This window comes from Chiloscyllium punctatum, chromosome 19 (assembly GCF_047496795.1).
Source record: "Chiloscyllium punctatum isolate Juve2018m chromosome 19, sChiPun1.3, whole genome shotgun sequence".
Taxonomy (NCBI): Eukaryota; Metazoa; Chordata; class Chondrichthyes; order Orectolobiformes; family Hemiscylliidae; genus Chiloscyllium; species Chiloscyllium punctatum.
The window spans coordinates 85,718,076-85,740,392 of NC_092757.1; the positions used below are offsets into that span (position 1 = coordinate 85,718,076).

At 47.0% G+C, this 22,317-nt stretch overlaps 1 protein-coding gene across 4 annotated transcripts in view; it reads right to left on the reverse strand.

Annotated features, from left to right (window-relative positions):
• Positions 1 to 22,317, reverse strand: part of nxn (nucleoredoxin) — a 234,454-nt gene that overhangs the window by 75,880 nt on the left and 136,257 nt on the right. Inside the window, exon 1 of one of the 4 annotated variants that reach the window (XM_072589942.1) lies at positions 20,591 to 20,609. The exons of 1 other annotated variant lie outside the window; for it this stretch is intronic. In XM_072589942.1, the coding sequence (XP_072446043.1) occupies positions 20,591 to 20,594 (4 nt within the window). In that variant the 5' untranslated portion in view covers positions 20,595 to 20,609. Of the gene's footprint in view, positions 1 to 20,020; positions 20,124 to 20,590; positions 20,610 to 22,317 lie in introns of those variants that run through there. 2 more of the 4 variants (XM_072589943.1, XM_072589941.1) reach the window with 2 other exon arrangements.

Genomic DNA, 22,317 nt, shown 5'->3' on the forward strand with positions numbered 1-22,317 from the left:
CAGCACAGTTATTTGTTCATGGGATATGGGCTCTGCTGGCACGTGTTGGCCATCCCTCACTGCCTTTACTGAGCAGCTTCTGCATTGGGTTCATGCTGGTTGGTGAGGTGATGGGGTAGCATTCATGGTGATGAATAATAATCCACAGGTCCAGGCTAATGTGTGAAAGTGGATCTTGTGGTGCAGTGGTCGCGTCCCTACCTCCTGGCCAAGAGGTCCAGGTTGCGACAGACCTCAGGATATGACAGGTGCGTTGGATTTGCCAATTCCCAAATCTCCACAACAACGTTATGGTTTATCATTGGAGAGGGCGGGGATGGAAGGCTGTTTGCCTGAAGGTTAAAGTCATTGAAGGGGCCACAAAGGCTCCATTTCATTCTGACCAGTGCAGGAAAGTGAGGTCCTATCCCATGATTTGAGGATGGCATCTTCAGGATTGCAACTCTCTGTCATGGTCTTTGTGATGCTTGGCTTCTCTTTGCATTCTCTTGTGGACATAGGTGTCGCTGCCCAGTCAGCATGTATTGCCCGTTCCTCTTTGCCCTCTAGACGGTGGTAGTGAGCTGCCTTCTTGAACTGCTGCAGTCCTTGTGTTGTAGGTAGACCCTTGGGGAGAGAATTCCCAGGTACAGATCCAGCGGCAGTGATGTAATGGCACTTTATTTCCAGGGCAGGATGGGTGCAAATGGAACACAATGCTGCTACTGAGTGTGGGTGGTGGAGGGAGTGGATGTTTGTGGATGTGGTGCCAAGCAAGTGGGCTGCTTTATCTTGGATGTTTCTTGAGTGCTGTTGGAGCTGCACCCACCCAGGCAAGTGGGGAGTATTTCATCACACTCCTGACTTGTGCCTTGTAGATGGTGGACATGCTTTGGGGAGTCAGGAGGTGAGTGACTTGCTGCAGTATTCCTAGCCTTGGACCTGCTCTTGTTATCACTGTGTTTATGTGGTGAGTCCAGCTGAGTTTCTGGTCAATGGCCAACCTCAGAATGTGGATGTTGGAGGATTTGGTGACAGTAACATCATTGAATGTCAAGGGGCGGTGATTACATTGTCTCTTATTGGAGATGGTCATTGCCTGGTACTTGTGTGGTGTGAATGTCACTTTCCACTTGAAAGGAAGATCTGCAGATCTTTTGGCACCTGGTGCTGTGTGAGAATGGGCACAATGATTGGGTGGCGAATGGAGTGTGTATGGGAGTGGGGTGGTTGAGAGGCTGGAGGTCTTGTATGGTTTCCAATCCCACGGTGAGTGCCAATGGGCAGTCTTTGCCAACAGTCCCAGGAACTGTAATTCCCAACACACCCAGATCCAGAGCGAAAACACATTAAGAAATTTCAAATCCATCTGGTATAAAGCTGACAGTTAAAAATGGCCAACCCTCTGGAACAGAGAATCTTAAAGATGATTCTGTCTGCTGAGATGATGGAGCCCAGTCAGCATCCCAAGACTGATGGAAGGTCAAGACTCTGCTGGTGAGGGGAGGTGATGACCTCGTGGTATTAGCACTAGACTATTAGTCCAGACACCCCGTAATGTTGTTGGGATGCAGGTTCAAATCCTGTCACGGCAGATGGTGGAATTTGAACTCGATAAATTGTTATTGACTAAAGATTGCAAATTAGGAACTCAATGGTTATTGCAAACTCATATCTGATTCACTTATCCCCATTAGGGAAGGAAGCTCCTACCTGGTTTGGCCTACCTGTGACTCCAGACCCACAGAAATGTCTTTAACTCTTAAATGTCCTCTGGGCAATTAGGGATGGACAATAAATACCAGCCTAGCATGCAAAGGCTGCATCCTGTTAAAAAAAATGTTTCCATAATGACTGACAACTTCAAACACCACAGTGAGGCCTGGTTTTGAGCCAAGGTCTGTCCAAATACAGAAAGGTTGTTGAACAAGTTGCTTCGTCCTTCAGGCAACGGGTGTTTGTGAACTACAGTTGGAAGGGAAAGAGGCAACAAAATAATTAATCGCACGGAAAATCATTTTCTCTCAGGAAGTTGTACTCGAAGGAACAACACCACCATTCCACCCTAAAGGCCTAATGTGCTTGGAAGAACCCTGAGAGTCCAGATGCAGCCCACATTGCTGCAGTTACTAACACAGTTCACTATCTGCAAGTCTCAGGTAGGCGACGCCATGGGTGCCAACCCCTTCCTTGTTGAACAAACCCCTTTGAAAACCTGTGTGCACTGCACTGGGGGAGTGGGCACTGAAAGAAAAGGACTGTTCACATAAACTGAGAACCATTTCTTCTTGCTGCCACTAATCGCACCCCCCCGCTCCCCCCGAGCAAGAGGATGGAAAGCAGATGTGCATGAGAATGGGACCCCGCTCTGCCAGATTTAACCCTTTCACTGCCGCTACGAGGAGCAGAAGTGGATCATTTGGCCCTTCGAGTCTGCTCAGCCAGCCAATGAGACCATGGCTGATTCCGTAATCCGTGGTTCCTGCCGTTTCCCCATAACTTTTGATTCCCTTTCTGATTAAAAATCTACCTCAGTCTTGAGTACAGTTCATGACCCAATCTTGACAGCGCTCTGTGGTAATTAATTCCACAGATTCCTTCCCCTCGGAGAGGAGAATTTCCTCCTCATCTCTGACCCTTTACTCTGAGACGATGCTGTCTGGTCCTAGACTTGCCCACAAGGGGAAACAACCTCTCCATAGCTACCCTGTGAAGATCTCGAGGTATTTTGTGTGTTTCAATATGGTCGCCCCTCATTCTTCAATATGCCAACAAATACAGGCCCAACGTACTCGACCTTGCCTTATTAAGTCAGTCCTCCATACCGGATATCACTGTACTGTCTCCAATGGCAGAATATATTTCCTTAGATAAAGGGCTCAAAACAGCATTCCTACTGTCAACAGACTAGTACCTTACATAGTTTTAGCAAAATCTCTCCGCTTTTACACACCATTCCCCTTGAAATGAAGGCCAGCATTAAATTTGCCTTCCCCCATGACCTGCTGAACTTGGATGCGAGCTTTCTGCGATTCATGGTTGAGCACTGCCAACTCCCTCTGTGCTGTAGGCAGTAAGGATTGCAGATGATGGAAGCCACAGTCAACAGACGTGAAGCTGGATAAAGCACAGCAGGTAGACGTGGGTACTGCAGGTGCTGGAGATTACAGTCAGGATCAGAGTGGTGCTGGAAAAGCACAGCAGGTCAGGCAGCATCTGAGGAGCAGGAAAATCGACGTTTTTGAGCAAAAGCCCTTCATCAGGAACTGACTCTAATCCCCAGCGTCTGCAGTACCCACTTCTGCCTAAAGCACAGCAGGTCAGGCAGCATCCATAGAGTGAAAGCTTTCAGTCCCCAGAACATTAGCTGGGTCTCGCAATTCATTCATTCCTTCATTGGCGGTCCCTTGCAGCAGAGGATGACTCTCTTCCACTCTCAGGGTGAGTCTGTAGGTGGCTGGACAGACCGATGGGGCTCCCACAGGCTCAGTTCCACTTGGTGGTGGTCGCAGGAAGGGAATGGCTGGGGCGTTAGTGTGGCAGCGCATTTCTTACGTTGTTTCCATCCGGCTTCCAACGACAAGTCTCAAGGTGCTTGACACCTTCTCGGATGCTCCTCCTCCACTTTGCACAGTCTCGGGCCAGTGATTCCCAGGTGTCAGTGGGACTGCTGCACTTCACCCAGTGAGGCCTTGAGGGTATCCCTGAGGCACCTCCTCTTTCCACCTGCCCCCCCCCCCCCGCTCTCTGGGAGCTACCTACCTGGGGAGTCTCGTATCGGTCATGGGGACGGCGTGCTTAGCCCATTGCAGCCGACAAAGGGCAGGGCCAGTGCCTCGATGCTGGGGGAGGTTGGCCTGGTGGAGGACACTGATGTTGGTGCATCTGCCTTCCCAGTGGATTCACAGGGTCTTGCACTGGCTGCGTTGGTGGGACTGCTCCAGCACCTTGCTGTAGACAGCCAGAACTGTATAGGATTAACATTCCAGTGACAAGGGGAGGCAGAGTGGCTCAGTGGTTAGCCTCAAAGCGCCAGGGACCTGGGTTCGATTCCAGCCTCAGGTGACTGTCTGTGTGGAGTTTGCACGTTCTCCCCGTGTCTGTGTGGGTTTCCTCCGGGTGCTCCGGTTTCCTCACCCAATCCAAAGATGTGTTGGTTAGGTGAATTGGCCATGGGAAATTGCCCCATAGTGTTCAGGGATGTGGAGGTTAGGTGCATTAGTCAGGGGTAAATATGGGATAATAAGGTCTGGGTGGGTTACTCTTCAGAAGGTCAGTGTGGACTTGTTGGGCCAAAGGGCCTGTTTCCACACTGTCGGGATTCTATGATTATACCAGTAGGCTGTCACTTTCCCCCTTGGTAGTGGGTGATGTAGAGAAGGGTGAGAGACCAGAAGGAGGGCTGAAGAGGAGAAGGAGAATGGGAAGGGGGGTGGGGAAGGCAAAGGAGGAGAACACACAAGGGAAAACAGGAGCAATAAAGAGAACGCTGAAGCAGCCATCTCAAAGGCTTGTACCACCGACTTCTCACCCCTTTTAACTTTTGACCCCATTTGTCTTTCATCCTCAATCTGCCCCAAGAGGATTTAAATTGAGGATGGCATATCCTTAGGCAGCTGCCAAGGGTCCTCATTGTGATCACTGGCAAATTCACGGGTGTATATTTATTAATGTCAGGCTGCAAGTGGCAGCTGTCAGCTTGTTAATTCCCTTGGCTCAAATCTGCAGGGACTTGGAATTGATGAATTTACCACATTTACACGTTACATTAAGTAACTCCATTTACCAATGTCACAACAGCAGGTTCCAGGAGATGGAGACACACTTGCCCAAAATACAGACTCGATACAATTACAATGAACTCCCCTCCCAGAAAGATTTTCGATGCATGCTCTTATCCTAATTAGCATCCGTGACAAGCTGTTAGACAGGAAACTGCAGCCTATTAAACTGTCAAACCACCTGAATTAGTATAAAACGACAGAAAAGCAAAGTACTGCAGGTGGTGGAAATTTCTGAAGGCGCATTTGTTATGTCAATCAGTTGCTTCTTTCAGTTAAGAGACTTCCTGTGCTTGAAGGGGCCACCAGGTCACTGAAGCACATACTTTGGCCAGTTCTCTGTAGCTTGTTCTTTCCTGGAACAGGTCACTACAGCCTGAGACTTCATCCTGATGAGCCCCATTCCACATCAAGGAATGGCCAATCAGGAGCCTCCCCTGCAATTACTGCCTGCTATTGGTTCGTTGGAAGGATGTGCCAGCCAATAATCTGTTTGGACTCACTGCGAATCCGCCTTTACGGAGCTCTCAGGACAGAAACGGTCATACAGTCAGCTGCAGATACTCAGATCTAGAACAGCACAAGCTGCTGAATGTGAATCCATTGCCATGTAGAAAATAGGAAATGCAGGCCATTCAGCCCTTTGAGCCTGCTCCGCTATTCAATATGACCACGGCTGATCATTCAGTCAATGTCCTGTTCTTGATTTCTCCCCATACCCTTTGATCTCTTTAGCTCTAAGAACTAGCTCTGACACTTTCTTTAAAACATTCAATGTTTGGTCTTAACTATGGCATGATGGCTCAGTGGTTAGCACTGCTGCCTCACAGCGCCAGGGACCCAGGTTCAATTCCAGCCTTGTCCGACTGTCTGTGTGGAGTTTGTACATTGTGTCTGGGTGGGTTTCCTCCGGGTGCTCTGGTTGCCTCCCACAGTCCACAGATGTGCAGGTGAGGTGAATTGGCCACGCTAAATTGTCTGTAGTGTTCAGGGGTATTAGGTTAGGTGCTTTAGTCAGGACTAAATGTAGAGTAATAGGGTAGGAGAATGTGCCTGAGTGGGTTACTTTGCGGAGGATCGGTATGGACTTGTTGGGTCGAAGGGCCTGGTTCCACACTGTAGGGATTCCTATAATAACATAGAACATAGAACATAGAAAAATACAGCGCAGTACAGGCCCTTCAGCCCTCGATGTTGTGCCGACCGAAGCCTACCTAACCTACACTAGCCCAATAACATCCATATGCTTGTCCAATGCCCGCTTAAATGACCATAAAGAGGGAGAGTCCACCACTGCTACTGGCAGGGCATTCCATGAACTCACAACCCGCTGAGTAAAAAAATCTACCCCTAATATCTGTCCTATACCTACCACCCCTTAATTTAAAGCTGTGTCCCCTAGTAACAGCTGACTCCATACGCGGAAAAAGGTTCTCACTGTCAACCCTATCTAAACCCCTAATCATCTTGTACACCTCTATCAAATCTCCCCGAAACCTTCTTTTCTCCAATGAGAACAGCCCCAAGTGCCTCAGCCTTTCCTCATACGATCTTCCTACCATACCAGGCAACATCCTGGTAAACCTGCTCTGCACTTGTTCCAATGCCTCCACATCCTTCCTATAGTATGGCGACCAAAACTGCACACAATACTCCAGATGAGGCCGCACCAGAGTCTTATAACCGCTTTCTGTGGCACAGAACTCCACAGGCTGCCCACCCTCTGGGTGAAGACATTCCTCCTCATCTCAGTCTTAAATGGCCCACACTATATCCTCAGACTGTAGCCCCTGGTTCTGACCTCTGCAGTCATCGGGAACATTCTCACAAAAGGCAGTCACGACAGCTGCAAAATAAACAATGCCATTTCCGAAACACACAACCTTCCTTAACCATCAAGGGCAGGAGTGGGCCTTGAATCCAGAGCTGCAAGCTCAGAGGCTGGGACACTGTCATAAGTCTTCCGTTGCCTCCTTGCTCCTGCGTAAAAATGGTCCGTCAGGGGCCCAGATAACAGTGGCATCAGGGTGATTTCCACAAATAGTGACCAACTTGTGGGAACAGTGTAGGTAAAGACCAGAGAGAAGTCACACGCAGCTCGTTTTACACAGCAGTCCAGGCATCAAGACAAAAGCTCGCTGGGAGTAAATATTTGGTACAATTCCCATCGATAGTTCAGAAGATGCCAGGTTGGAACTCCAGTGCAGTCAATCCCAGGGAAAGGATGCTATATATCTGGCTCAGAATTGGTTGGCATTCAGTAGGATAGCTGTGTTCACTATTGGGGCTCTTGTGGTGCAGTCCCAAACTCTGAACCATGTTCAAGTCCCAGCTCCTCCTGAGGTGTACAACATCATCTCCAAACAGAAACAATCTGGTTACCTGGAACTGGAAATGATCAAGTTCACAGAACCCCGACAGCGTGGAGGCAGGCTATTCGGCCCATTGCGTCCACACCGAACCTCCGACAGCATCCCATCCACACCCACATTCCCCTACTCTATCCCCGTAACCCTGCATTTCCTATGGCTCATCCATCTCGTCTACGAGAAAGTGAGGACTGCAGGTGCTGGAGACCAGAGTCGAGAGTGTGGTGCTGGAAAAACACAGCCGGTCAGGCAGCATCTGAGGAGCAGGAGAGTCAACATTTCAAACATAAACTCTTCATTAGGAATGAAGGGGGAACAAGGGGGCTGAGAGATAAATGGGAGGGGCTGCGGGAAGGTAGCTAGGAATGTGATAGGTAGATGGGAGTGAGTGATGGTGATTGGTCGGAGCAGAGGGTGGAGTGGTTAGGTGGGATGGAAGATGGACAGGTCGGGTGATGTGGAGTTGGAGGAGGGGAGATCAGGAAACTGGTGGAATTGACATTGATCCTGTGTGGTCCCGACTGGCTGTGCTTTTCCAGCACCACACTTATTGAATCTCATCCACTTAGACTGCATACTATGGGCAATTTCCCATGGCTAATCCATCTAATCTGCACATCTTTGGACTGTGGGAGGAAACTGGGGCACCTGGAGGAAACCCACACAGACACGGGGAGGACGTGCAAACTCTACACAGACAGTCACCCGAGGCTGGAACTGAACCCAGGTCCCTGGCGCTGTGAGGCAGCAGTGCTAACCACTGAGCCACCATGCCATCCCTTATCAAGTTAATCTACCTTGAACCTTTGTTCTCTGAGGGAAGAGAGTGGAGATCCAAAAACAGTGGACACCTAACAGAGCTGACTTCCCTCTCCTTTACCATGCACTGGTGTCACAGTCAGCTTGGGGAGCTAGTCGCAGTTTTGTTTTGAGCTAAGGTGCCTCTGAACTGGAATAGTCACGTTACCGTGCCAATGTGCTGAAGGAATGGAAAGTCTCCGAGTTCCACACAGACATAAGAAACAGGAGTAAGAGTTAATCCAAAGCCCATTCAAGACTGTGCCTGAATTTCTGCATCAAATCCAGCTTAATCCCACCATTTACCCCCGACTCCAGCTTTTCCCATATTTTTGGTTTTATTCATATAGCGTCACTGGTTGGCCTAGCTTTTATTGCCCGTCCCTAGTTGCCCCTTGAGAAGGTGGGGATGAACCGCTGCGGTCCACCTGCTGTGGGTAGACCCACAATGCCCTGAGGGAGGGAATTCCAGAATCTCCCTCAATTCCCTCAGCACCTAACTATCTAACCACCACAGCCAAAAGGTGTGGCGCTGGAAAAGCACAGCTGGTCAGGTAGCATCCGAGGAGGAGGAGAGTCGACGTTTCGAGCATTAGCCCCTCATCAGGAATATCTAACCAATGCAATCTGTAATGGACTCAAAGTCTGAGCATCCACAATCCTCTTGGGTAGAAAATTCCGGTGATGGTTTCTCCTCATCAGGATCCTAAAATGGCAGCTGCCTGGCTGGGAGCAAAGATGGCTACTGGATGGGAACCAGTGGAGCCCAGTCAGACCATGTGGGAGCCCTAAAAGAAAGACTGTAATGTCTGTCTTTTTAGCTTTATTTCTTATTTTCCTGGCGTACACTATCTATATCATAAAGCAGTGTAACCCTTTTTCTTAATTTCTCTATTTTTTATATCTAGTTACTTTGTACCTAAGATGGCAGGTGTGTTGGCGATATTGTAGACATTTCACTGTACTCCTGTAATTTTGTAATTCAAGCACACGTGACAATAAATCTAGTTCTAAAGTTCCACGTTCTCACTTCCCCACTGTGGCCCTAATTCTAGACTTTACAGCCAATGGTGACACTTCTCTCAGTATCTTAGAGTCATAGAGATGTACAGCATGGAAACTGACCCTTCGGTCCAACCTGTCCATGCCGACCAGATATCCCAACCCAATCTAGTCCCATCTGCCAGCACCCTGCCCATATCCCTCCAAACCCTCTCTATTCATATACCCATCCAGATGCCTCTTAAATGTTACATTTGTACCAGCCTCCACCACTTCCTCTGGCAGCTCATTCCATACCCGTACCCTGTGTGAAAAAGTTGCCCTTAGTTCTCTTTTATATCTTTCCCCTCTCACCCTAAACCTATGCCCTCTAGTTTTGGACTCCCCCACCCCAGGGAAAAGACTTTGTCTATTTATCCTATCCATGCCCCTCATAACTTTGTAAACCTCTATAAGGTCACACCTTCAGCCTCTGACGCTCCAGGGAAAACAGCCCCAGCCTGTTCAGCCTCTCCCTATGGCTCAAATCCTCCAACCTTGGCATTACTCTGCCAGACTTTCAAAACTTGCAGTCTGAAAGATCCACTCAAAACACACGTGTCTTCCTGGTCACAGGGCTAAAGAGTTATTGTCAGATTTGTTTGGGAGTTGTCCCAGGTTCTGCACTAGTTGTTCACTAACAGCAACCTGAAGCTGGCTGCAGGAATGGCTGGAGAGGGTGCGCACTGTGGATTTTGTCTGATGGGCCTTTGTAGTCCATGCTGTGAGCCAGAATGAATGGGACCCTTCCCGTCAAGTGAGGTGGGAGTAGGAACCAGGGCAAGTTGAGACTGAGCCAATCTGCTTCAGAAAATGCAGATGTCATTCCGCGACATCAACAACTTGCATTGATGTAGCGCTCTTAGTGTCTCGTCCCTTCAGGTCATCTCTCCCGTCGAGGCATCATCTGATCAAAAAGAAACACTCAGCCAAAGGAGGTGATATGAGGGAGAGATGACCTGAAGCTTGGTCAACAAAACTAGCTTTTGAGGGGCATCGTAAAGGAGGGAAGATGGGGAGAGGCAGCGAGGGTGGGTTACTCTTCGGTGGACTTGTTGGGCTGAAGGGCCTGTTTCCACACTGCAGGGATTCTATGATCACGAAGGGAATTTGGAGTTCATTCTACCGAAGCGCGTGCTTCATGTGATGATTCAGCACCAACAAGATACCTCTGGAAACAATCATACGAGTGATCAATGTGATACACATTTTCCCTGGTTCCCAAGCGAGTTCAATGGAACACAAGGTTTCAGTTCAAACCTGTCACTGGCTGTGCCTCGTAGCCTCACACCTCCATAACTCATCGCAAGAGCAAGGGGAACACATGCAAGGAATTCAGGATCATAGAGGCCCAAAAGAGGCCCTTCAGCCCATTGAGTCTGTACGGCCAATAATACACTAAATCTGCTCAAGTCCCACTTTTCCAATACCTGGCCCTTACCCCTGATTTTATGACACCTCAAGTGAAGTGGTGGAGGCTGGTGGAATGAGAACATTTGAAAAGCATCTGGATGGGTATATGAGTAGGGAACCTTTTCATGTTGGAAGGCCGCATTATGTCATTGTAATCTAATAAGGCCGCATCCAAGAAACTTCAAAATTCACATTTTTAAAAATTCTGGTGGTCAGTCTGAGGATTATTTCGTTGAATTTTCTTTTACTCTCTGGTATATTACTTAGATTAGATTACTTACAGTGTGGAAACAGGCCCTTCGGCCCAACAAGTCCACACCGACCCGCCGAAGCGTATACCACCCAGACCCATACTCCTACATTCACCCCTTCACCTAACACTACGGACAATTTAGCATGGCCAATTCACCTAACCTGCACCTTTTTGGATTGTGGGAGGAAACCGGAGCACCCGGAGGAAACCCACGCAGACACGGGGAGAATGTGCAAACTCCACACAGAGAGTCGCCTGAGGGGGGAAGTGAACCCGGGTCTCTGGCGCTGTGAGGCAGCAGTGCTAACCACTGTGCCACCGTGCCGCCCACTATTCATTTTAAGATTAAAATAAAAATAATAAAGCACGAAATAAAACTTATTAATAAAAAACAAAAGATTTATTCTGCAAAATTTGGATTCATTCAAAAGGCCACACACAATGGCCTTAAGGCTGCAGGTTCTCCACCCTGGTTTCAAGGGATATGGGCCAAGTGCTGGCAAATCGGACTAGATTAATTTTGAATATCCGGTCAGCATGGATGAGATGGGCCGAAGGGTATGTTTCCGTGCTGGCCAGCTCTATGACTCTATGTACTTTTTAAAAGGTTGTGAGAATCCCCCTGTCAACTATTGTCCCAGATCGTGCATTCCAGATCCCCCCCACCCTGGATGCATTTTATTTTTCTCAAATCCCCTCGAAAACTCTTGCCCTTCACCTTAAATGACATCCCCTTGTTACTGACTCTTCACACCCAAGGGGAATAGCTGCCGTTTATCCACCTTCTGCATGCCCCTCAAAATGCTACACACCCTCAGGTACCCTCCCTGTTCCAAAAAAAATCCCAAGCTTATCCAGCCTCTCTTCCTAGCAGTGGGAACCAACGCAGAGCTGGGATATTCCCTGCTCAGTAACAGTTAATACTGCCGGGGAATTACCCCAGGACTGGTCTTGCACACCTCTGATACAACACCACCAAGGTGCAGGGTCTACTGAGTCTGTGAAATGATGCCACACTGATCACCACCTCTTGGTCTATCTCTTCCACGCGATCCCAACAGTCAAATTAAAGGCACTGCAGCAACTTGTGCGACTGATTAGTAACAGTGAGCCTTGAAACAGAAAGCACCTGAAGTCTCTTCATTGCCACAGGCACAATGCTGCTGGGTCAGTACTGCTCAGAATTAGCTGCTATTTGCTAAATGCCAAACATAACGGGACCCAGCAGCAGATTTCACTGTCAATCATTTAGTTTACAAGCCAGAATTAATCACGAACAAATGGTTAACTTACCCATGCTGCACTGCTCTAATTTTAATCCAACCCCTTACCATCTCATACTTTTAACGCTATCCCTTTCCCCATCTTGCACTGTTATAATTTTAACCCTTTCCCTTCCCCTACCCTGCACTGTTACAATTTTAACCCTTTCCCTTACCCTGCACTGTTATAATTTAACCCTTTCCCTTCCCCCATCCTGCACTGTTATAATTTTAACCCTTTCCCTTATCCTGCACTGTTATAATTTTAACCCTTTCCCTAACCCTGCACTGTTATAATTTTAACCCTTTCCCTTTCCCCCATCCTGCACTGTTATAATTTTAACCCTATCCCCGACCCTGCACTGTTATAATTTTAACCCTTTCCCCCCTCCTGCACTGTTATAATTTTAGCCCTTTCCCTTTCCCCTACCCTGCACTGTTATAATTTTAACCCTTTCCCTTTCCCCTACCCTGCACTGTTATAATTTTAACCCTTTCCCTTTCCCCTACCCTGCACTGTTATAATTTTAACCCTTTCCCTTTCCCCTACCCTGCACTGTTATAATTTAACCCTTTCCCTTTTCCCCACCCTGCACTGTTAAAATTTTAACCCTTTCCCCCCACCCTGCATTGTTATAATTTTAACCCTTTCCCTTTACCCCATCCTGCACCGTTATAATTTTAACCCTTTCCCTTTACCCCACCCTGCACTGTTAGAATTTTAACACTTTGCCTTTCACCCACCCTGCACTGTTATAATGTAAACTCTCTCCCTTTACCCCCTCCTGCACTGTTATATTTTTAACCCTTTCCCTTTCCCCTACCCTGCACTGTTATAATTTTAACCCTTTCCCTTTAACCCATCCTATACAATTTTAATCCTGTCATAACAGTAAGTTCTACAGATCTACTTGTCAGGTTCTGTTCTAGATTTACGAAATGCTGATGAGGAGGAGTCCTGCGATGATTTCTGTGTGGACTCTGCACTGTAGTCACGAGAGGAAGACCAGCCATATTGAATTGCCCTATCTCCACAGAATTATTTCTGCATGAAATTCTGTTCCTAATTTGCTTTTCAGCAGTTATTTCACACAAAGTACCCACTGAAAACAGATGCACGCAGGATGACCAGGCATTACTGATCCCATCGAACTTTGTGTCCAGAGTAGCTGTGGTGTTTTCCGCAGGTGTGAAATTGCTGTGAAAGTGCCAGCTTTATTTGCTTAAGCAGAGAGTCCATTTTACAAAGCCACTGTGAGCTTGCTCCTTCCCCACATCCCAGCTTTCCCCATAGACCTGCCACAAAAGTGCATCAATATCCGACTAGTCCGCGGGCTGTCAAGCTGATCAACTGGTAACTCTGTCCCTGTTCTTTGTGAACTGACACACTTCAACGCTTAATTTACTGCGACACTTGGCTCAGGTAAATGCTTTTTTGGTTATGAGATGTTGGCATCATTGGTCAGACCAGCATTTATTTATTTGCTCGAGGGACAGGGGTGCCGCTGGCTGGACCAATATTTATTGCCCGTCCCTAGTTGCGCGTTAAGAAGGTGGGGGTGAGCTGCCTTCTTGAACTGCTGTAGTCTATGTGTTGTAGGTTGACCCACAATGTCCTTCACGAATTCCAGGAATTTCCCCCAGTGACAATAAAGGAATGGCAGTACAGTTCCAAGTCAGGATGGGGAGGGGCATGGAATGGAACTTGCAGGGGGTGGTGTTCCCATGTATCTGCCTCCCCTTATCCTTCTAGATGGGAGTGGTCTTGGGTTTAGAAGGTAAGGTCTGAGGATCTTTAGTGAATGGCCCATCCCTAATTGCCCCAGAGGGCAGCTAATAGTCACATCACTGTGGGTCTGGAGTCACATGGAGGCCAGTCCAGATAAGGGTGGCACATTTCCTTCCCTAACACCCATTTGTGAACCAAATGGGTTTTTTCCACATCCAATGTCACCATTGCACAAGTTTTCCTTTTTTTTAAATTGTACTGAATTCAAGTTTCACCATCTGCCATGGTGGAATTTGGACCCATGTTATCAGAACATTGAAAGAAAGAACTACAGGTGCTGAAAATCTGAAACAAAACCAGAAAGTTCAGATGAAACTCAGCAGAGTTCTGAAGAAGACCATAACACCACAAAACATAGGAGCAGATTTAGGCCATTCAGCCCATCAATACTGCTCTGCCATTTGATCATGGCTGGAGTTTCTCAAGCCCACCCTCCTGCCTTCTCACTGTATCCTTAATCCCCTTACTTTTCAAGAACCGATCTATCTGTGTCTTAAACAGACCCAATGACTTGGCCTCCACAGCCCTCTTCAACAATACATTCCACAGATTTCCCCACCCTCTGGCTGAAGAAATTCCTCCTCATCTCAGTTCTAAAGGGTTGTCCCTTCACTCTGAGGCTGTTCCCTCATGGAAACATTGTCTCCACATCCACTCTGTTCAGGCCTCTCAGTAAGTTTCAAATCAGAAACCCCCCATCATTCTTCTAAACTCCATTGTGTACAGACCCAGAGTCCTCAGTTGCTCCTCATTTGACGAGCCCTTCATTCGCCAGGATGATGCTTGTGACCCTCCTCTGGATCCCTTCCTTAGATACAGGGCTCAAGACCACTCACAATATTCCTAACATGACCAGCCCCTTATACAGCCACAGCAGTACATCCCTGCTCTTGTATTCTAGTCCTCTTGGAATGAATGTTAACATTACATTTGCCTTCCTAACCATCAACTGAACCTGTGGGTTAACCTTCAAATGAGTGGCTTGCAAGGCCATTCCAGAGGGCAGCTGATAGCCCATCACCTTGCTGTGGATCTGGAGTCCTGTGTGGCCAGAAGGGCTAAGGACAGCAGATTTCCTTCCCTGACCAGCACAGAAGGAAACCAGGTTGTTTATTTTACAATTACTGACAGTTATCCTACACTGGGATTGGTTGTCAGTTCCAGATTTGTGAACTGAGTTTAGCTCTTACCAGCTGCCAGAGTGTGAGCCTGGGACTCGGGGTGATTAACCCAGTGATATTACCACTAGGTTAACCCTGGCCCTCCCTCAGAGTAAGGACAGGAGGAGACCATTCAGCATTCAATGTGATCGTGAGTGATCTGTGTCTCTTCTCAAATCCACCCAGCTGGATATAGAATACAGCTGCAACAGAAAAGTACAGCTGAGCTGCTAACTGAACCTTCGAGGGGACAGTGAGGACTGCAGATGCTGGAGATTGGAGCTGAAAATGTGTTGCTGGAAAGGCGCAGCAGGTCAGGCAGCATCCAAGGAGCAGGAGAATCGACATTTCGGGCATGAGTTCCTGAAGAAGGGCTCATGCCCGAAACGTCGATTCTCCTGTTCCTTGGATGCTGCTTGACCTGCTGCGCTTTTCCAGCTGCTAACTGAACCTGCATGTTAACCTTAAGGTGGCTCACTGGACCTGAAACGTTAACTCTGCTTTCTCCCTGTGCACAGATGCTCCCAGACCTGCTGAGTTCTTCCAGTAATTTCTGTTTCTGTTACCAGCCCATTAGCCCGGAGCTGTGGACTACTAATCAGTGACATTTCCACTATGTCCCTGCCCCCACTTCCCAACTGAAATGTAACCAGAGCATCCTGTGCAATGTGCCTTAGCAAAACGGTGGCTCAGTGGTTAGCACTGCTGCCTCACAGCACCAGGGACCTGGGTTCGATTCCAGCCCTGGGTGACTGTGTGGAGTTTGTACATTCTCCTGCGTCTGCGTGGGTTTCCTTCCACAGACCAAAGATGTGTAGGTTAGGTGGGTTGGCCATGCTAAAGTGCCCCATATTGAACAGGCTGGGGGGTTAACTGCAGTAACTATGGGTTTACAGGGATTCCACCCTCGACCGACTGTCTGTGTGGAGTTTGCACATTCTCCCCGTGTCTGTGTGGGTTTCCTCCAGATGCTCTGGTTTCCTCCCACAGTCCAAAGATGTGCAGGTCAGGTGAATTGGTCATGCTAAATTGCTCATTGTGTCTAGTGGGATGACCTTTAGTGCAGACTCGATGGGCCAAATGGCCTCTATCTACACTGCAGGGATTCTACGTTTATTTTGAAGCATGGGGGTGTCTGTGACACAGTTTCAACAACTCCATCCCCCCCCCCCACATATACTACTCCCTCAAGTAAATAATCTGACAATAGTTCTGATCAGAGTTCTTCCGAGCTGAAATCTATAGCCCGCATTTTGATGAAAGGTCACTGACCCTGAAACATTAGCTCTGTTTCAATGACTCGAGGTGCTGCCAGGTGCCACTGGCTGTTTCTGTTTATACATCTCGATTTCTCAGGGATTTCTGGGTTAGTCTAGGTATTAACCCCAATTGTGGCAAATTGGTTACTGGGGAATACGCAGGATGACCACCTACACACAGTTAAATTAAGTCATACCATTCAATCATTTCACACATGTTAAACTGCCGCCCTGGATTTATTTACAAATAAAACCGCAGAAGCTGGAGGGAAGAGGGTAGGTTTACAGAACTTACGGCACAGTAACAGGCAAATGAATCATAGAATCCTTACAGTGTGGAGCAGGCCATTTAGCCCATCAGGTCCAAACTGACCCTCTGAGGAGCACCTCACCCTGTAACCCTGCATTTCCCACATCTAATCCACCTTAATCCCTGAAAACTAAGGAAAACTTAGCATGGCCAATCCACCCCAACTAGCTCAATTGCTGGGCAGTGGGAGGAAACCAGAGCACCTGGAGGAAGCCCACGCAGACACAGGGAGAATGAGCAAACTCCACACAGACAGTCACCCAAGGCTGGGATCGAACCCGGGTCCCTGGTACTGTGAGGCAGCAGTGCTAACCACTGAGCCACCGTATCTCACTACACCACTGTCTGCCCTCATTGACAACCATGTCTTGTATGAATTTACAAATCACACAACACCAGGTTCTAGTCCAACAGGTTTAATTGGAAGCATCAGCTTTCAGAGCGACGCTCCTTCATCAGGTGTATGGACATTCCAGATTCTTCTCATTCTTAAATTAAAGACATTCCTTTTGTATTTCTTTATTGGACAGATGAGTGACCTGGGGGAGACTTATTGAAAGCCAGAGAAAAATCAACATGACGCCAATGGTCCTGCGAAAATTATTGGGACCTTAACAAATGATGCCACTTTTAAAAATTTCCCCATACTTTTTAGGGGGATGTGGGTGTCGCGGGCTGGGCCAGCATTTACTATCGGTCCCTAGTTGCCCCTTGAGACGGTGGGGGTGAGCTACCTTCTTGAACTGCTGCAGTCCATGTGCTGTGGGTTGACCCACAATGCCCTGAGGGAAGGAATTCCAGGATTCTGCCCAGCGACAGTGAAGGAACACTGATATATTTCCAAGTCAGGACGGCAAGTGGTTTGGAGGGGAACTTGCAGGGTTCCCATGTACCAGCTGCCCTTGTCCTTCATGGTCATGGGTTTGGATGGTGCTGTCTGAGGATCTTTGGTGGATTTCTTACGTTTACATTAAAATAAAAACGAAGACCTTTTGATGCTGGAGATCCGAAACAAACAGGAACAGAAAGTTCTGGAGAAACTCGACCGGTCTGGCAAAAATCTGTGGCGAGAGAAACAGAGTTAACATTTCAAGTCCAGTGACCACAGGACACAACTTGAAACGTTAACTCTGTTTCTCTTTCCCCAGACCTGCTGGGTTTCTCCTGCAATTTCAGATCTCATGGTTAAGGTCTCTCGTCTTAGACACAAGGAATACAGCTGCATTTCATCTACATTTGTTCTAGCAAGCCCCTTCAGAATTTTAAAACAATTATGAGAGGTCAACACTCCAAATCAATCAACCACTTCTTCATTCACAAGAGAAGCCACCCCTCAGGAAGAAATTTGGAACAAGTTTGAGTTGGAGTCTCGCTTGGGCAGATATGTGATGTGGATTTTTCACGAAGAAGACACTGACTTTGGTGGTAAATGCAGGAAGGAAGTTCAGGAAGGATGTTGCCAAGGGCCAGGGAGTCCCGAACCAGGAGGTCACAGTCTAAGGATATGGGGTTGGCCATTTAGGATTGAGGTGAGGAGAAATGTCTTCATCCAGAGAGTGGTGAGCCTGTGGAATCCACAGAAAGTGTTTAGGCCTAAACAGTCAATATTTTTAACAAGTAGTTAGATGTAGTTCTTAGGGCGAAAGGGATCAAAAGGTATGTGGTAAAAGGTAAAGGCACCATGGTCTTATCGGATCATAGGGCTGCTTTCTCATCAGGAGGTGGCAGTTTAACCTGAGGGTCACTGTGCCTCAGATGAGGTGAGAGGTTGGGAAGGAGAGTCCTTCCTGGAAACAATGGCTGGCTGTGGGAATTGAACCCACACTGTTGGTATCACCTGACATCACAAACCAGCTGTCCAGCGCAACAGGGTACTGAGGTGGGTGATCAGCTGTAATCACTGTGGATGGCAGAGTAATCCCAAAGGACCGACTGGCCTCCTGCTGCTCCCATTTTCCATGTTTCGGAATAGCTTTGCAATACGAGGTTAGAGGAGAATGGACAGGATTGGCTACGCAGCAATGTTAACAAAACCACAAAGTCCGGTGGTGAGGGAACAAACAAAGGAATTTGTTGACTGTCATTTGGAACAGACAGGAGGTATGCCCTGCCCAGTCTTCAAGAGGTAAGGATCTTGTTAGAAACAACATGAAAGAAAGATTTCATGAGAAACAAAGAACAGGAAGGTAGACAATATCAACACGAGACGGTTTGAAAACTGAAGGAAGTTACTGACAACTTAGAACAAAGAGACATGGAAAGACTTCTCTCTCTGCAGAAGGAAGGATGGACCTTCACGCAGAACACACACGATGGTGATTATAAATAAGGGCTCCTGCTCCTTTCCTGGAGCTTATAAACATACTTTTGGTGGGGTAAAGGAAGATAGACATTCCAGCTGGTAGATGGAAAGGAATTGAAACTAGAATTGCTATGGATGGGGAGAAAAGAGCACGCTGGGGTTACACCTAAAGGTACGAGAATACTGATATGAAGTGAATGCACCCAGTGGTATGACACTGAACATGGCACCATCTTTGTCCAGCTTTGATAAGTTGGTAACACTCTGATTTCTTCAATTCCATTCCAAGATACAAGCTTCTAATCTAAGTCATTGGTTCCAATCCCTCTTTGGCTGACTGACCTCTTCACGATTTTTATAAAATTCATTCTATCCTGGGACATTGGTATGGCTGGTCAAGCCAGAATCTATTGCCCATCCACAATCTCCCCCAAGTCATTGGTGTGGAGCTGCCTTCTCAAACCACTGCAATCCTTGGACAGTGCTGGAAGGGAGGGAATTTGACCCAGCGATGGTGATGGGACAGTGACAGATTTCCAAATCAGGATAGATGAGTAATCACTGGCCTGCAAACTAGTGGTTCTTTTATAAACACTCAGTGTGTGAAAGTGCTCCCTGTCAAAGAGCGTTTTAATAAGGCGTTGAGGAAAATGGGTATTTATCCACGGTGATCAGAGAGATGGATGTGCCTTTTTCTCTGCAGGAGGATGGAGACAGCACTGAATGATCAGGGGCAAGAGCGTGAGCACTGGGACAACAGGACAATCACCCAAATAGGACCCAGTTTCACAACCAGTGACCCAGGGTGGCACCTCTCATGCCTTGTTGTTGGCATCACCTTTCAGACGGCATTCTTTCAGTGCCACGTTCAATGTTCATCCTTCAATCGGTCTATACTCATGTATGTTGCTGCAGATTCAATTCAAAGAACAATGAACAATGCAGCACAGGAACAGGCCCTTCGGCCCACCGAGCCTGCACCAACTCATGATGTCTTCCTAAATGAAAAACCTCTTGCCTCTACGCAATCGGTATCCCTCTATTCCCTGCTGATTCATCTACCGGTCAAGGTGCATCTTAAATGTTGCTATTGTACCCACCTCCTCTGGCAGCACATTCCAGGCGTTTACCACTCTCTATCTGAAAAACCTGCCTCTCACACCTTCTTTAAACATTCCTCTTTTTACCTTAAACCCACGTCCCCTAGTAATTAACTTTTCTACCCTGGGAAAATAAAGACTCCAATTATCCATTCTGCCCATGCCTCTCATCATTTTGAGAACCTCGATCAAGTTGCGCCTTACCTTCTGACATTCAAGTGAAAACAAACCAGATTTCATTAGCTGAATCCCCATCGAGGGTCTGAACAAAGCAGGTAAAAGCGCAAAAGTGTTTTGTTACAACACGGTTTTTAGACACTGCCTCTTGTACAGTCATGTTTTGTCTCTTCCCCCGACACTGCGGTCTGTTGGAATATTATTCACAGACTACGCAAGACATCGACACTTTGGCAACTCAAGCTGAATGAAAACTTCTAGTTAGCCTGAGGTTAAACATTCCATGGAATTTCCGAGATGTAATTCAAGGAATAAAGACGTACTTCTTTTTGAATCAATCAAGTCAACATTGTTGTCTGTCTTCACACACTCAAAAGGATAAAAGGTAAAGGACTTGTAGCTACTAGCTTTCTGACATTTCTTTGTCTCAGATTAACATAGTTAAATTCAGTCTGCCAAGCAGCACATTAACCGTTGATCACAAAGCAACAATGTGGCCGCACTCAGTTTACAATGTTTAATTTTGTACCCAGAGACGAGAGTGAGGCTTTCAGTTTAATGTTATCACCTTTAAATTCTTGTTTTAAAATTACTTACTCATGGGATTTGGGTGTTGCTGGCTGGGCCTGTATTTATTGCCCGCCCCTGGTTGCCCCTTGAGAAGGTGGGGACGAGCAGAATTCTTGAACCGCTGCGGTTCATGGGCTGTGGGTTGACCCACAATTCCCTTCGGGAGGGAGTTCCAGGATTCTGATCCACCGATAGTGAAGACATTCTAAATACACGTTTGACCCTGGTGTTGTGAACATCTGTTTCATATCACCGACTAACCTGCAGGGTCTGGGTGAAGCATAAAGAAACGTAGAAAATAGGAGCAGGAGTAGGCCATTCGGCCCTTTGAACCTGTCCCACCATTCACTATGATCATGGCTGATTATCCAACTCAGTTCCCACCTACTCCCATTATCCTCTGATCCCTCTAGTTCTAACATCTATCTCTAACTCCTTATTGAAAACATTCAATGTTTTGACCTCAACCACTTCCTGTGGCGGTGAATTCCACAGGCTCCCCACTCTCTGGATGAAGATTTCTTCCCTTACCTCAGTTCTAAACAGCTAATCCCGCATTCTTACACTCCAACCCCTGGTCATTTGGATTACCTTTCCTGCATTTACCGTGTCTAGTCCTGTTAGAATTTTATAGGTTTATATGCCAGCCCGCTCATTCATCTAAACTCGATTTATTCAGAAATCTGCAGTGCGGGACTTTTTTACTTCTCTATTTTTCCCTAAGAATGATAACTGAAAAAGCTGTACCAAGGAACCTTTGTACCTGAGATGGAGCTGGAAATGGTGAATTGCACACTTTTCACTGTACTCATTTGAGTATGTGTGACAATAAAGCTAATTCTAATTCAGCGAAAATAACTGTCAATCTCTCTTCATGAATAAATCCTGTCATCCCAAGAATTATCGTTTGGAATTGGGCACATGTAAGTCAGACTGGATGTGTGACAGGATTACTATTCTGAAGGGATTTAATGGACCATGTAAAAAAACAATCTTGTTGATTATATTGCGACAGTCCCAAAGGTTCTCAGAACGACTGAAGGCAATTTAACGCTTTGTCAAGGTCTCAATCTGTGAGTTGTAATCCTTGTCCCACTGCCCCTAACCTAATGCCCATGTTGTCAATTAAAAGCCAGCTCTAGCCTCTCCATGTCAATCAGAACATGTTTTCACTTAAAGGGTGACAAAATTACGGGGGAATAAAAATTGCTCAAAAAGCATCATCACTACAAACACCTGAGATCGTTGGAGTGTAAGCCAAAAACTCAACAGTTCAAATCGAAAACTGGTCTTTATTTGATAGGATTTGAAGGCAACCACCAATACTTGATCAAGTGGTTGTCACAACCAATGACATTACTAAAGCAAAGTTAATGGAGATCTGTCGGACTTCAGTTGCACCGTACTCCAGCACAATAAACATGAGTGTCTCTCATCATCAATTTGCTATTGTCAAAACCATCCCGGTTGGATTTTGGGTAATCCAACATAGAACATAGAACATAACAGCGTAGTACAGGCCCTTCAGCCCTCGATGTTGCGCCGCCCTGTCATACTAATCTGAAGCCCATCCCACCTACACTATTCCATGTACATCCATATGCCTGTCCAATGACGACTTAAACTTGGCGAATCTATTACCAATGAAGGCAAAGCATTCCATTCCCTTACTACTCTGAGTAAAGAAACTACCCCAGATATCTGTCTTATACCTATCTCCCCTCACTTTAAAGTTGTGTCCCCTCGTGTTTGCT